At 35.2% G+C, this 15,589-nt stretch overlaps 1 protein-coding gene across 7 annotated transcripts in view; it reads left to right on the forward strand.

Moving 5' to 3' along the window:
• LOC145673820 (uncharacterized) overlaps positions 1-15,589 on the forward strand; it is a 234,519-nt gene that overhangs the window by 93,197 nt on the left and 125,733 nt on the right. For all 7 annotated transcript variants that reach the window (XM_081743587.1, XM_081743592.1, XM_081743586.1 and 4 more), the window contains one exon: positions 4,306-4,493. In XM_081743587.1, the coding sequence (XP_081599713.1) occupies positions 4,306-4,493 (188 nt within the window). The remainder of the gene's footprint in view (positions 1-4,305; positions 4,494-15,589) is intronic.

A 15,589-nucleotide genomic window follows, 5' to 3' on the forward strand; every position in this document is an offset into this window, starting at 1 on the left:
AATGATTAAAGAAAAATAAAAAATGGCCTGAGCTAAGGCAAACAAAGTGCGAAAAAATAATTTCAAACTGCAACCTGATGCGGATTTGTGTAGCGCGCATAAACTTTGAACTACCTGCTCCCTTAATGAAAGGAAGATGATAGGAACTCGGCTTGAGCCAACTGCCAACTACATTCCAAAATTAATTTGTAACCTTTAGCTATTTTCCAGTGATGATGAAATAATGTTGCGTTTAATGTGGAGGAAGGAATTACAGAAATTTCTCCCTCCCCATAAAAGCGAAACTTTCGAAATGCTTGAACATGTGTCAACTTACTTTCAATAAGGAGTGTATACAGAGTTTCATTTTTGCGTAACCTCAGAGATTCGTGCGATTTTTTTTCTCCTTTAAATTATGAATTCCGTCTGCCTTCTAGGACACGCATTTTAATGAAGATGACGTGATAGAAACCTAACTCGTGCCAAGTGCTAACTTCATTAAGGTTTAATTTTAAACAGCTCAACCATTTTCCCGCGTTGATAAGACAGATAAGTCGATTCTGTTTCTATATGTTGAGAGAAAATACAAGGCAGTCCAAAAGTCAGTTTCCCTAAGAAAAACTGAATTTCTAATTTTAGGAATCAAAGTAAGAAATTTGTTATGATTCTTCCGGGCATACTGTGTTAAGCAGTAGCGCCATCTGTATAGAAACTGCTGAATTTCGAGCATCTGGTGGCAACAGAGGTAACGGAAGAATTAAGCAGAATACTATTCTTGTGTACGTACGTACTACGTAGTTGCATTTTATGTTGTGTGTAACATGTAGCGTAAGTTTACCACGGAACTGCATGCTAGAATTGTGGAAATTTGATGAAAGTGCTGCTAATATTCACACAGAATTCCACGGTAGATTTATCGAAAGTCCTTTACCAGCACAACTGTAGTTACGTAAATTGAATCTCAAATTTGCTGATGGTTGACGGTCAAGAGACCACTTTCTTTGCTGACAGAAAAGTTGTTGCGCAACCTTTTGTGAAAACTCCGCAAAAATCTACTCGAAAGTAGTTTCCTGAGCTGCAAATACCAACATCAGGTCTACAAGGTATTCTGCGAACTTTGCACTTCAACCTGTGCCATCCACCATTTAGCATACTCATCATGATAGATGTTGGTGATAGATGTGTGTGGAATTTTGTTATTCATTGTAATACTGATACAGATTTCGTGAAATCAGTTATTTGGTCAGGTGAACCCTATTTCAAATTGAATGGACGTGTGACTAGACATAACTGTAACAATCTTATGTACCTCAGCTTCCTCTCATTATTTGGCAGCAACACATGCCCCATCGTATTACGTGGTTCCTGTTAACAATTTTTTGATTGAACATGGACTTCGCGGGATACTCAGCTGGCCTTGTTACTCATATGATCTCACACTACTTGGGATATAATTAAGGATGCTGTCTACTCTGCAAAACCACAAAATTATGAATGATTTAAAATGCGTTGAAAATTATTTTGATGAACTTAAAGCAGACTAAAGTTTGTTTCTAAAGGTATGTGAATCTGTCTATCGTCGTTCCTTAGAGCATATTCTAAATGATATGAAACATATTGAGCATGTACGGTAGGTTGTGGTTTTCTTACCTTTGTTTAGCAATATTATTCAGACATCCTTACAAGTATGATAAGATTTCTTTTACACAGATTTGAACCCAAGCTTCTTAGCGGGCCTTTGCTATGGTTGAAGCTCAGTATTGAAGTACATAAAGTGAACAGTAAACAATCAGTGCAAAATAACTTGTATATTCCGTGCAGTCGACAGAACAAAATACTGCTGTTGCTTAAATTTCCTCTCCCGCTAACTGCATAACAGGAAATAAATCATACCAATAAAAATGATATTAAACACGACATTTTCAGCATTACTTTAAAATAGGAATATTGAAGTTGCTTCATTTGAATATTTACACATATATTGATCAGGCTTTCGTCCAGTAGAAAATTTTGTGGGCATGGGAAGGAAGGACGGGAGCAAAATCAATTTCAAAGAACTTTGATTTATCTTAGCTCGGGAGGTGATGTGTTGTATATACCGGATGTTCAAGACCATCTGTATACCCTTGTGAAAGTCTGAGTAAGAAAAGTAAACTTAAAAAGTATTCAAGGTATTCAGTTGTGCTCTATCAAATCGTATTATTTTCAGTTTCTGGTTTACACCTGAAGTGCGTTAATCCTACAAAGCAGAGTTGGACAGATATGAGTTATTGTGGTAAATAATCTGGGTTTTCCCACATAACGGTATGCAGTTGCTAATGCATATTGAAACAGATTGGAAACGCTCGAAGCTAGTTGTAATTCCACAGTTTCCGCATAGTTGGCACTATTAACCGTACCGGTACTTCCGTTACTCATTTTTGTTTTCTTTTGCAAAACTATTTTTTTTTACAGAAAATAAAAAAAAATCATGCATTGTAGAGTTAAGCAGATCAGAAGTTGAATTTTTTTAAAATGTAACTGTTTTTTTCCATCGCGGTTTTGAATCCTACGGTTTGTAAAAAATACGTGTTAAAACTTTTAACTGACCTTTGAAATGCGATATTTTGCTTCTGAACACATTATTAATTTGCTTAGATCAAGTTATCTGCGCCCCCATTAAGTCATTCTATACTCCACGCATGTGCATTAGGTCACTTTCATCTCTACCTATGAACTGTAGATAAAGTGTCTCTACGCATGTGCAGTAAGCCATAATCTATACAGAACTATACTAGGTCATTTGTACCTTATGTATAAATAACATTAGGTCTGGTTCATCTCTACGCAAGTTCTCAATAAATACTTTCGTATCTAACTTTCAGCACACGTGGTGTGTGAGTTAATGTGGTTGAGCTGTTTCTCAGTTGCTTTTAGTGACTTCTAGACTTCGGTTTAGCAATTAAGGTCGACATATACAGAAGGCTACGGAAGGCTGTCAGCTTAATCTGCCCTACTCGTCCTGTTCGTTGAACCTTATTTCTTCAAAATTTGAGTCGTAAGGCTACGTCACGATCATTTCGTAGGGGGAGATAATTTTTTATTGCATAAGTTAGTACAAGTAACTCCAATAACAACCCGGGGGCCGCGGTGGCTCAGTGGTAGAGCGTTCACCTCTGGTGCTTGGGGTCCCGGGTTCGATCCCAGCCCCCGCCAAGTGAACTTTGTGGTGGACAAACACCATGTGCGTGGGTTTTCTCGGGGTCCTCCCGTTTCCTCCCACTTTCTTCATTCCACCATTTCATCCATTACTCATCATCACCGTCTCCTTTAGCCTAACCGGCATAACCGTGGGACGTAAAACTCAAAGATTTCATTTCATTTTTTCAAAGAACAACCTATTCAAGCTTAAATCAAATAAGACGATTTGATCATATTAATATTTCACGTTATCCGTTGCAGATTACTAATATCTATGCAGATTAGGTTTATCACAATTCAACACAAAAAAAAATCTTTTTATGCAATGTAAAGGATAAATAAGGTTTAATGAACAGGACAAGTAAGGGCAGCTGCTCATGGGTAGAGATAAAAGTGACCTAATGCACATGCCTAGAGCATAAAATGACTTAATGGGGGCGCAGATCACTGTATCTATGCAAATGAATACCGCGTTCAGGAGTAAAAGGTCGCATTTGAAAGATCAGTTAAAGGTTTTAACAAGTACTTTTTACAAACCGTAGAATCCGAAACCACGTTGCTAAGAAACATGTTACATTTTAAAAAATCAATTTCTGGTCTGTTCAACGTACTTCTGGTGAAAACGAGAAACTGAAAATATCACGATTCGGTAGATCACGAGCAAATGTCTGAAATACTGTTTCTGAAAATTTGTTCAATTTTGTTCTGACTTCCAGAGGGATGTAAGTGTGGTCTCGAAGTTAATGCCAAGTCCTGAAAACAGTTGAGTTTCAACAATCATTTAAAGGTTTAAAACTTTTTTTTTCTTTCTTTTATTAATGTTTCAAATAAAAGTTTCCTATTTTTGACGTAGATTCCGAAACCGCAATGAAAAGAACCATGGCTCATTTAAGGAATATAATTTTCAATTTGAGTAACGTACTTCTGGTGAAAACCAGAATCTGAAAATAGCGTGGTTCGATAGGGCACAACCAAATACTTTAAATATTGTTTTTATAATTCTGTTTGATTTAGTTATTCAGATTTTCAGAGAGGTGTACAGGCGGTCTGGAACATACGATATGTATATTTGTATTTCAGTATTTGTGGAAAAGTAGATCATTTCATGAATTGTATTTGATGTGAGGTTTTTCACTGTCGTTTCAGTGAAGAAAATTTGATGGCAGCCATTGGTGAGATGCGTTCCGGGAAATCTTTAGTAGAGGCCGCGGCGAATTATAAAATTCCGCGATCAACATTGTACGTACGTGCGAAAGCATTGGGAATTCCAATTGGAATAACTCGTCAGGAGTATTCTGGAGAAAATGTGCAAGCTGCTGTGCAGGCTGTGAAAGGTAAGCGTAGTTGGTATGTTGCTCTAATAATGTTATTCGAGTTAAACACAGAAAAATTAATAATCAAAACAAAGTAAGTTCTGTCGCCAACTTCACGTTAACAATATGTAATATTACAGGTCAATATATTTCGACTAAAAATATGCCCATCATCAGGACAGAGAGGAAAAATAAAAATAAATGGACAATTGAGATGGATACAAAAAAAGAATTAATGTTGCTTTGCCATATTTAGGTTCGTATAAATTTTCATAATTCTTTCTTTGTGTTCCTGCATATATGTAGCCCGTTATCTAATTTCATCGTATTTACTTCTCAGTAGGAGAGAAGAAAATATGGTGATAATAAAAAAGAATGTAGTCCGAGATATAACGGATTTACACGCTTCTCTGCCCTTAATGCTGAAAATGTGATTTGCAATGTCCATTCGTTCTTCTCGATGTGTATACAGTCGGCTAAAGCCCACATCGTTTAATGTATCCGCACCAAATTTTAAACTTAAGTCTGTTGTAAGATGCCTCAACGGCGTTTCGAATTATCTTCCTATCACCCAAAATAAGAACAGTTTATTCTAGAGTAAAAAATAAAATAATACTATATTCTCGAAAACGGCTAAACGGCCTTATTTATTTTTGATAGATCAATATTTCATTAATAATCCTGTAATATGGTGTAAATATTTCTCTGGCATTCTCAGATACGTCAGTGGCGATTTATTTTATTTAAATATTTTTTTCATTAACAACACACATTATGGAATCAGTCCTTTCTCATTAAAAAAAAAAAAAAATCTGCAAGGGTAGTTCACTCTTGGGAGTTTTTTTTTTTTTTCGAAAGATTTTCTCAAAAACTAATTATACGACTTTGTTAATATTTCATTTAAATATTTACAATACGGGATAAGTTATTTCTTATGGACAAAATCAACAAAGGGCAGTTTACTCGTGGAAGTGTTTTTTTTAGGATGATTTTTCAAAAACAACAGGTGATTTTGCTCATTCCTCATAAATAATTTTGTTCATTTCATTTATTCTATAATGTTATCTAAATCACCTCTCGTAAAGATATATTTTAGGAGTACTTTACTCTTGGGTGTGATTATTTAACAGTTTTCTCAAACATGATTCATGCGATTTTTTAAATTTATTCACTTGATATTTCATAAACAACTATTTCATTAGCAGCCTTAGAGCATAAATCATTTCTCATAAAGAGAAGTCCACAAGGTGTAGCTTAGTTTTGGGTGCCAGTTTTCTTCTGAAGTATTCGGAAAACGCCCTGTAATTTTGTAGCTCATAAATAAGTGCTTCAGTAATAATTGTACTATAACATGACTTAGTTTAAATAATTGGAGCAAGAAAATATAGCGCGTTTACCTGTTCCGTATGTTTGCTTTATTTTCTGGAAGATGGAAATAATTTTTTGTTTGAAATATGTTGATTTGTAGTCTTTCTTGCTGTTTATGGGAGGTTGACAAAGTAGAATTTGGTGTTACAGCAAAGTAAGTTTAGGAAACAACAGATTTATACACTATTATATATATATGAGTGTCAGAGGTATTTTCGTCTTGTTCAAGCGTACTTTTATTACATCCAAAGTATCATTATTTAGTAGATTCAACATTGTAACTACTCCCTCAAATCTATAAAATTTCCAGTCGATGGTAGCTCGAAGTTGTTAAAAATGAAATGAAATCTCTCATTTTTACATTCCATGATTATGCCCTGTAAGCTACAGGACGGCGATGAGAATGAATGAAACGGTGGAATGAAGAAAGCCTGAAAAAATGAGAGAACCCGAGAAAACCCACGAACACGGTGTTTGTTCACCATCGAAATTGCTTGTTGTTTTTGCAGTGGCACCAACTTGCAATTATTCGACTGAGAAGGGAAAATTCAATCAAGAAATGTGTATAATAGAGAATATTTATTTTTGTTTCATTTACCATATAAATGGCAACTAATATAACTTAAGGATAGTACACTAGACTCCCGAGTATCCGTCCTACTTTTCTTCTATCGTAATTAAATGAGGAATGCAAGGTGGAGTCATGGGAAGGCAACATTGCCAAGGCATTGGAAGTGGCGTCTGCTACGTGTCGTGCGCAAAATACAAGTTGTGACAGGAAAAGAGCAGTGTTCTGCTCCTTGTTCATTGTTTCGTCAGTGTGTAACAGACCTCAATACAGTACGCTTGTCGCTGTTGCTGATTATAAATGTACAGTACGTACGGTACTGTGTTCATAAATTGTTATTGGGGTATGGTTAATGATTTTTTAAGTGTACTACAGTGAAGATCTGAAAATGGCTGATAAACGAAAAAAAGTTGTTGTGACTATGGGGGAGAAATTACGCGCTATACAGCGACTAGACATTGGTGCAATTAGACTCTATACGTATTCTTTAACTTACTTTTTCTCTAATATGTTCTTGAAACGTGCAGTGCAGTACATAAACATTTATAAACTACCAGCATTATTATTATTATTATTATTATTATTATTATTATTATTATTATTATTATTATTATTATTATTATTATTATTATTAATAATAATAATAATAATAATAATAATAATCTCGTGATTAATACACCTGTTGTATGCTCATTGTTCGGTGTTCACTTCCTGGTGAGGGTGCATGCAATGAGAAAATGGTTTGAGTTTCAGTTTTAGAAATTACTTGGCCCATCTTGGAATTATAAGGTATTGATTTAAATAAAGCTACTTTCTTTCTGGCGTAGAATTAATGTTTCAAATGCTATTTACCTACTATAATAAACTTCTGTTTATATTACCTGCAAGTGGTGTTTGGTAATCATGGTTAAGTAGAATTATTCTTTCACTTGCCAGTCTCTGCAAACTTTATCATCATTTCAAACCTACATGGGATTCATCTGTTGGTTCTTGAAGGAAATAACATTAAAGTTAAAAGGAAAACATGAGTGAACAGTATTCCTTTGGAAGTCGTGCATTGTTTATATACTAACATTCTATTATTAATCAGAGTTGTGCTGCAGGCTAACAGTGGTCTCATGCTGTATTAATCACATAAGTTGCATTTCCATTATTTCAAGAATCATCTGTATATCCCATTGTAGCCATTGTAACCAATTAAGAAAGACCAGTCGATTCCAGAATCAATTTGTATTGACCATATTTCATTTTTTTGAAGTTAAATTTTAATTGCGGTTCTTTTGCAGTAATTAATACATTGCTGTTTAAAATTGTACACAATGTTGGCTGATTCGGATCTCTCCATATCAAGGATGTATTTCGCCCTCAACAAGGATACTGTTGATGTGCAGGACTGATCCTCAAATTGATTTTTTTTTTCATTTAGGTTTATAGACACTGATATTAAGTAATCAGAAAGATTGGTTTAATACCAAAGTTTCAATAAAAATGCTGTATCTTTGCAGATTTATATATGATGCATTATTCACAATATCCAACCGTGATAACGGAGAAACCAAGAGAGGGAGAAAGGCAAAACTTGCACGAAGCAACTATAAGGAGGGGGACATCTTTGCAGATATTAAACAGAACCATCCACCAAACAGTGTTGTCAACTCAATATAAAGTTATGTTTATTCGAGAGAGACTACGCCAGATTATTACGAATTTCAAATCGACATGTCAAACGAAAACTTAAAATAACAAATGTATTATTTAGTGTTGGAAACTAAGGATGTTATAGCATCACGAACATCCTATGTTTGGAAGCCTCTATCACACATACATCACAATGGAGATGGACAGGATAATACACATCGAAAGTACCTTACAGTTGGATACCATGGTCATGGTATGATTTGTTTGAATGATTAGGAACGAGGTTAAAAGGGCTTGAAAATTTAATTTTTTTTCCAAAGATTTGGTTTCGAAAACATGCTTAAATAAATATCATATTTAGTTACTGGTGTGGCTTGCAACTGGCAAACAAACCATTTTACCGTTTACAGCACTTCGAATTCTCAAACCGTTGCGGAGATATGAAAAACATTGCTGAAGTTTGCAACACTGCTTGTCATGTAATTGCGAGAACTTGTAATTACAGCTACTAAAAGCTATTGCTATAATGCTATGAAAGAGAAAGAAGACAACAATCATTTTAAATATTTTCCGCAAATACGCCATTTTCAGCATTGTTCCGAACTTTATCAGTATTTACCATATCTCCAGAACAGTTTGAGATATTGAAGTGCTGTAAACTGTAAAATGATTTGTTTGCCAATTGCAAATCGTACAGGTAACTAGATATGATACTTTTCTAAGCATGTTTGGGAAATAAAACGTTTCGACAAAAATTAAATTTTCAAGCCCTTGTAACTTCGTTCCTATTCATTCGAAACAAGCCATACCGTGACCATAATATCCAACGCTTAGGTACTTTTGACATGCATTATCTGTCCATCTTCGTTGTGCTGTATGTGTGATATAGAGGCTTCCAAGTGGGAGGCCCGGGTTCGATTCCCGGCGGGAGCTCATGTGGTTCGGATTCCACGTTAATCAGTAGGTCCACGTCTCATATAGCCTCGCTGCTGAACGGGACGTAAAACTCAACTCAACAACGACAAGAGGCTTCCAAACTTTGGATGTTGTTATATTACAACATCCTACACTGCTACTTGCAACACTGAATAATAAATTTGGTATTTCATTTTTTCGTTTAACATGTTGATTTGGAATGTGTAATAATCTGACGTAGTGCCATTTAAAAAAAAACTTTAACTTTATATTGGGTTGGCAACATTGTTGGATGTTTCTGTTTAGTACGTGCAAAGATGTCCCCCTGCTTATAGTTGCTTCCTGCAAAATTTCGCTTTTCTCCCTCTTTCGGTTTCTCCGTTATCACAGTTGGACATTATAAATGATGCACCCTGTATAAAGGGAAGGAGAGAGAGAGAGAGAGAAAGAAAGAGAATAAACAACCTCCGACGAACATACATCGGTAGGACATGTCCTTTACGTAGAGGTTACAGAGATTTAAAGTACTTTCAGATCATGCTAACTGTATGCTGTACACTAAATAGTATTAGCTTAGATAATACCGAAATATTGAACGCATTGTTCTAGTTACTAGGAGTTGAGAGGGAAAGAAACAGAAGTATCGCTGAAGGACGTGTTTATGTGGGCTTGTACTACAGAATATACTGCATGTGTGGTGATTTTCTTCTCAAGTTAATGTCATTCCCCAGTACAAATCCCATACTGATTCTCATACTGACTGTACGAAAAATAAAAATAACACAATAAGAACACACAGCTTCAAGTTCAGCTTACAACACTCTTGTGTGATGGTTCACCAGTCATTGGCCAAGTTATTTTGTGGGGAAGGAATTTTCTGTCTATCATATAATTCGACCTGGGAGCAATGTTGCCAGATTGGGCTACAAGTAGCGGATTGGGCGATTTTTTAGGTGCCCTCGCTACCAAATTTTTAAATTGGACTGCACTCTACTTTCAGGCTACTTTTAATTTTCTGCAGGCTTTAACTCTTGAGAATGTTCTACTTTCTTATTTTCATATATGAATCGCAGATTGTTGGTTTCATATACTACAATAAAAGTTTTATTGGCTGAGTATTCTATTTACATCAAACAATAGTTCTAGTAAAACTAACATGTTAGATACTAGTTTCATTCTTATTTTAGTACTTTTTAATCTCCAGAACTGACTGCTGTTTTTTTGAGTGTGCTGTTACAGTATCACTGACCGTGTTGATGTCTCAGTTAATGCCTGGGCCTAATAGTTGTATGCAGCTGTGTAAACGTAAACATCCAAAATTTAGTTGTGTTACTGTATTATTCATATATTACCAGAATCAATAGGTGGAGATAAAATAAAAACTTCCAAAATTCATGACTGCCAGATAAAGAATTTAGCAAATGAATTAAAAATGTGAGGAAAGTTTGTAAAAAAGCATACTGTAAACATTGTAAAGTGTATTTAAGAATCTACGAAACTGACATAAACAAACACGTCTCTTTGAAAATCAGAAAGATCGCTCATTATATACCATCACCTTTTACCCAGTTCATTCCAATCTGCAGTTCTACTGCTCTTGATGTAGTATGGAGTTTGCCCTAACACACTTCCGCCAACAGTCCGAAACTGTGATCGTCGCCTCACCGTTGCCAACCCTATATATATATATGTGTATATATATATATAATATGGGTCGTTTGCAAATAGATTGGCCTTTTGAAGTCTTTCAATAGTACGTTAAAAAATTGTTTTTAAAAATGAATTCCTTTCGAGAGACATATTATTTATAAATATATCAACCTGATAATCAGTATTTTCTACATAGTTCTTAATGATTTCATAAATTTTGAGGGGAAAGATGAATAGAAATGTCATTCTCCTGGGTGTCCCTATGTACAAATATTTCTAATAACTCTTGTATATTTTGTTTTGATGTCAATTCTATTTCATAAATTTCTCATACAATATTTGAAATATATAGCACTTTTTCAATTCAAAAAGAGAAAGCAAAATAAAAAAAATATAATTTCTATAACATCAAATTCTGTCCTTAATATTTCTGTCATTCTTCTGGGTGATGTCTCGTCTCTTTCAAGATCATATTTGATTACGTGTACAAAATCGTAAGAGCTCATTTTTATACAGATAGTGCCTTCTATATCTGTGATATTGGCTACAGTGTTGAACCTGCCTGTTGCTTCAGTCAGTTTCTGAGTAAGTGTACTGCGAAGTAGGTATGTGATTCTTTGCAGCATTTCCAGTCATTCTTCTGGTAAGTAATTTTAGTTTGTTTTTTTACAATATATAAATTAATTAGCTTTCTTGAGAGAGACAAAACATATATGTTTAAAATGAGTACATCATTTCATGTAACAGATAAATACGGTGTAAGATTTTAACGAAATGTTACTGCAATGTCATTCTTCTGGCATTTTCGTGCCAGGAGAATGGCAACTACTACGTGATCAGGAGTCAGAGCACCCAGACGTTACTTATAAGGGGTCTGAAGTGGACTTCCTTGTCACTTGCAGATGGCGAGAAAGAAGCAAAGTAATGAAGAGCGTCTTCAGAAAAAAAGGGAAGCTGAACGTTGAAGATATGAGAGACTGAAGCAAAAAGCTGCGGAGTGTCCTTCCGTCGCTGCAGAATTGAAAGAAAGTCCAGAATGAAATACCAAAGAAGAGGATGAAAGAACAGGTCAAGCTCATCAAAGAAATGTCAGAAAGAGAAAAGCGAATGAAGAGAAAACAGTGGCGTCAAAACACAGCAAAAATGAGACAAAAAGGGAGAGTAGAAAGTAATACGAATATTTCTTGTAATATTATTACACCAGACAGTGCTTCGGAACGTAAGGATGTTCCACATTCCCCAGAAATTGTGTCAGAAATTAGAAAAACAACAGAACAGGAGAAAAAGAAACGAGAACAGAAAAAAATCGCGAGTTGAGAGTAAAAGATGAAGTGGAACCTGAAGAGAAAGTTGGATAAACACAAGAAACGGCTGCAAAGATTGAAAACGGAATCTTCTAGGGAAATTAGCTCAGACAAAGAATCATTTTTAACTCCAAGAAAGTAAGTAGGAAAGCTCATAGCTTCAAGAAATAAGAGTGAAATAAGAAAAGGACTTCTCTTTGGTGAAGTTATTAATCAACAGTTAACACAATCAGTTGAGACAATGAAGGGTGGGAGCTCGGAGAGAAAAAAACGAATGTTACACTTAATAACCAGAGGAAAAATATTTTAAAAAGTATCGGATGTTGTCCGCAGCTAGATTTCTGAAGAGAGGGCGCGTAAAAATGTTAGAGGCAGAAAATACCAGAGTGCGCAAGACAGCTACTCTGAAGCTTCAACAGGATATCATCTCGTTTTACGAGCAAGACAATGTCAGTAGAATATTCTCAGGAAAAAGGATTATGCCAGTTCTAAGTGTGGAAAGCATCAACGAAAAGTATTGGAAGATAACATGACCACTTATATACAGAGTATTTGAGAGATAAGCCGAAAAGGAAATATACCAGCCATAGCACGTTTACCCGGTACCGGCCAAAGTGGGTGACGAAAGTGACTATCGGTGAAAGAGAGATGGGCAAATGTGTGAAGCATTCAGATATGGAAATGTTAATCAAAGCTCTCTACGCATATGGCTGTTTAGATGTGTCAAAACCAGACTCGGTGTTAGAAATAATTTGCTGTGATTCGCAAGAGGAACAATGTTTGTTAACAAAATGTGAAAGATGCAACAAGAAAAGAATCATTCTCAAGGAATTTGATGATTATGAAGCCGAATATTCAAAGTGGATCACAAAAACTTAAAATTATACAGATAGCAACGGATCGGTCAAATCAGTAAAAAAGTTGTTAAAGAAAAGATAAATACGACAGTTTCAAAAATAGCAAATGAGTTAATAGAACCAGTAGATGAATTTTCGAAGCATGTGGCTCGAGTAAGACACCAACAAAATAGTTTGAGATTACAAAAAGAGACCATAACTCAAAGAGAAGCAATAATTCACATGGATTTTAGTGAGAATTATGCATGTAAGTATTTAGAAGAAATACAGTCATTTAACTTTGGAGGATCAAGACAACAAGTAGCATTGCACACAGTGGTCGTTTATACCCGCGACAAAAGTGAGTCTAACATTAATATACGAAGTTTTTGTACTCTGTCCAGTAACCTTCTACATGAAGTACCTGCGATTTGGACCCATCTTCAACCAGTGGTGAGAAAACTGTCTCCGACTAGTCTGTAGATATAGTCCATTTCTGGAGTGACAGCCCTGTTACTCAATATAGGAATAATTTGATGTTTAGTGTTTTGTGCAGTGATTTTTTTTTAAATGTACCCAAACATATCTAAAGCCACATGGAACTATTATGAAGCTGGTCATGGTAAAGGCGCACCATATGGCATTGGAGACATATGCAAACGAGTGGCAGACAACATAGTAGCACAGGGTAAGGATATTGCAAACTCAGCAGCTTTAGTCAAGTGTTTAAAAGAGAGCATGCAAAGTGTAATCATTGAAGAAATACCGTCGGATGATATTAAACAAATGCAGCGCAAATTATCCAGGAGAAAGGTAAAAAAATTTAAAGGAACCATGTCTGTACACCAAGTGGTCACTGAAAAGGACACAGGTAACAGACGATTGCTCGGAATGAGAATGCTGTCTTGTTTTGATTGTACAGGCTATTGTTATCACTATGAATTAGGCCAGTACTCTAACTCTCAAATTCCAACCAAAGAGATACTCAGAGTTGAAGACATTTATAGTAGTGATGATGATGCATCTTGTGCGAACGTTGCTTCGCGTTAATATAAAGGGTAGGAAAAGGTCATTTCAGTACATTGCACTGTGTAGAAGTGATGTGAAGGATGGTGAAGTGAATATTGAGTATCTTATTCAATGTGATAAAGACACTAGACTATAGAAGAGGAACCTCAATGGTATTACTTACAGTTGTAATGTTCATGAAGTTACTGAAGTTCTTCCACAACCAGAAATTATTGTAAAAGGACAGCGTGAGTTCTATATATTTTAAGCATAGAATGGTAAACAAGTACTATGTGTAAGATCTTTTAAATTTAATAATACAATTGCTTCGATAGTATTGTGAAAGCTAATGATTGGTCTCTTATATTTATTATTGAATACGGACAAAAGTCACACTCTTTTAGGTAAGATCTTGTTTTATAGAAGTTATGTGAAAAATGTCAATTGCATTAAATTTATAGTTTCCAACAAACTAAGTTTATATGATGAAACGGTATGTTTATTTTCAGACTTCTTGTCTAATAGCCGTCGAGTTTTAGGTTAGAATTTAAGTCATAGGCTATATTCTTTAAGATAGCATGTTGCTGTTCCTAGTTTCGCACATAGAAATGTGAATTTAAATTAGACTGAACGACTGTGATGTTACTGTTATATATCATTTTCTAAAACATACAATATATTATATACGTTTGTATGCATCTTGTAATTAAGAATTATGTCATACATGTCGCTTTATTATTTTACGTTCTCCCTATTCTTTATATAATTATATGATTTTAAACTTTTTTCATGCTCTCACTCCTTACTTTTTAACTTTAGGTTTAACTATAGGTTTTAACTCTTTAACTATACGCTTAAGGTTATGTGAGTCTCTGCATGCCAGCTATAAGCATAAAATTTAAAAAAATATGTCATTCTCCTGGCTTCGCTGTCATTCTCCTGTTGCATGGATTTCTCTTTTTGCTGTAAAAATGGTGAAAATTTTAGTAAATGAATTTGCCTCGACCATGAATGGTTTAAATTTTTAGTGCGTATGATGAGTGCTAATTATGAGAATATTTTTAATTATTTAAGTTTCGCCGTTTTTAGCCTCCAAAAAGCCAGTTTATTTGCAAATGACCCATATATGTGTCCATGAAGTTCGTTGCCACCCCATGTATCTGCGAAACGACTACGAATAGAAGAAAACGCAAAAAACACGTCAATCATTATTTTAAGGGGTTGCAATTGTGTGTTGTAAAATTTCCACCCCAGACCCCTTCCCCAAAATAGGAGTACGGGGCTTAATTTGAACATTTCAAATGGCAAAGGGGAACGAGTAATTTGAACAGTCTCGACATAAGAACTTTCAGTGTAAGTTCTAAATTTGCTAGGTTACCGACATCTGAATTGAGGTGAAATCAAATTTTGTAGTGAACGCCTTTGATGACTTTTAGATATCTATGGCTTGTGAATGTGGTTCTTCTACGTTTTTGTTATTTGTAGGCAGGGTGTAAGTATCGTAAATACGTTTGTAAAACGAAAAAATGATGAGTTGTTGGGTGGAGACGTTGTTTCTGTGCATGTTACCCCTAGTTTGGGAAACGGAGCCCCATTTTGCTGTTATACTGAATTGCCATGAGAGTAAGGATTTTACGAAATGGTTATGTCAAAAGTGGGAATAAAGAGATGCGAAAATATCGACATCAGGAAAAGGGATCATTAATACCGGGGTGTAGAGATATTTACACCCGTACCCCTATTTGAGGGGTCTGGAGTGGAACTTTTTATAGCACACAATTGCAACCCCTTAAAAAAAGACGAACGTGTTTTTGTTTTTTCTCATATTCG

Source organism: Thermobia domestica, chromosome 17, assembly GCF_964235325.1.
Source record: "Thermobia domestica chromosome 17, izTheDome1.hap1.1, whole genome shotgun sequence".
Lineage (NCBI taxonomy): Eukaryota > Metazoa > Arthropoda > Insecta > Zygentoma > Lepismatidae > Thermobia > Thermobia domestica.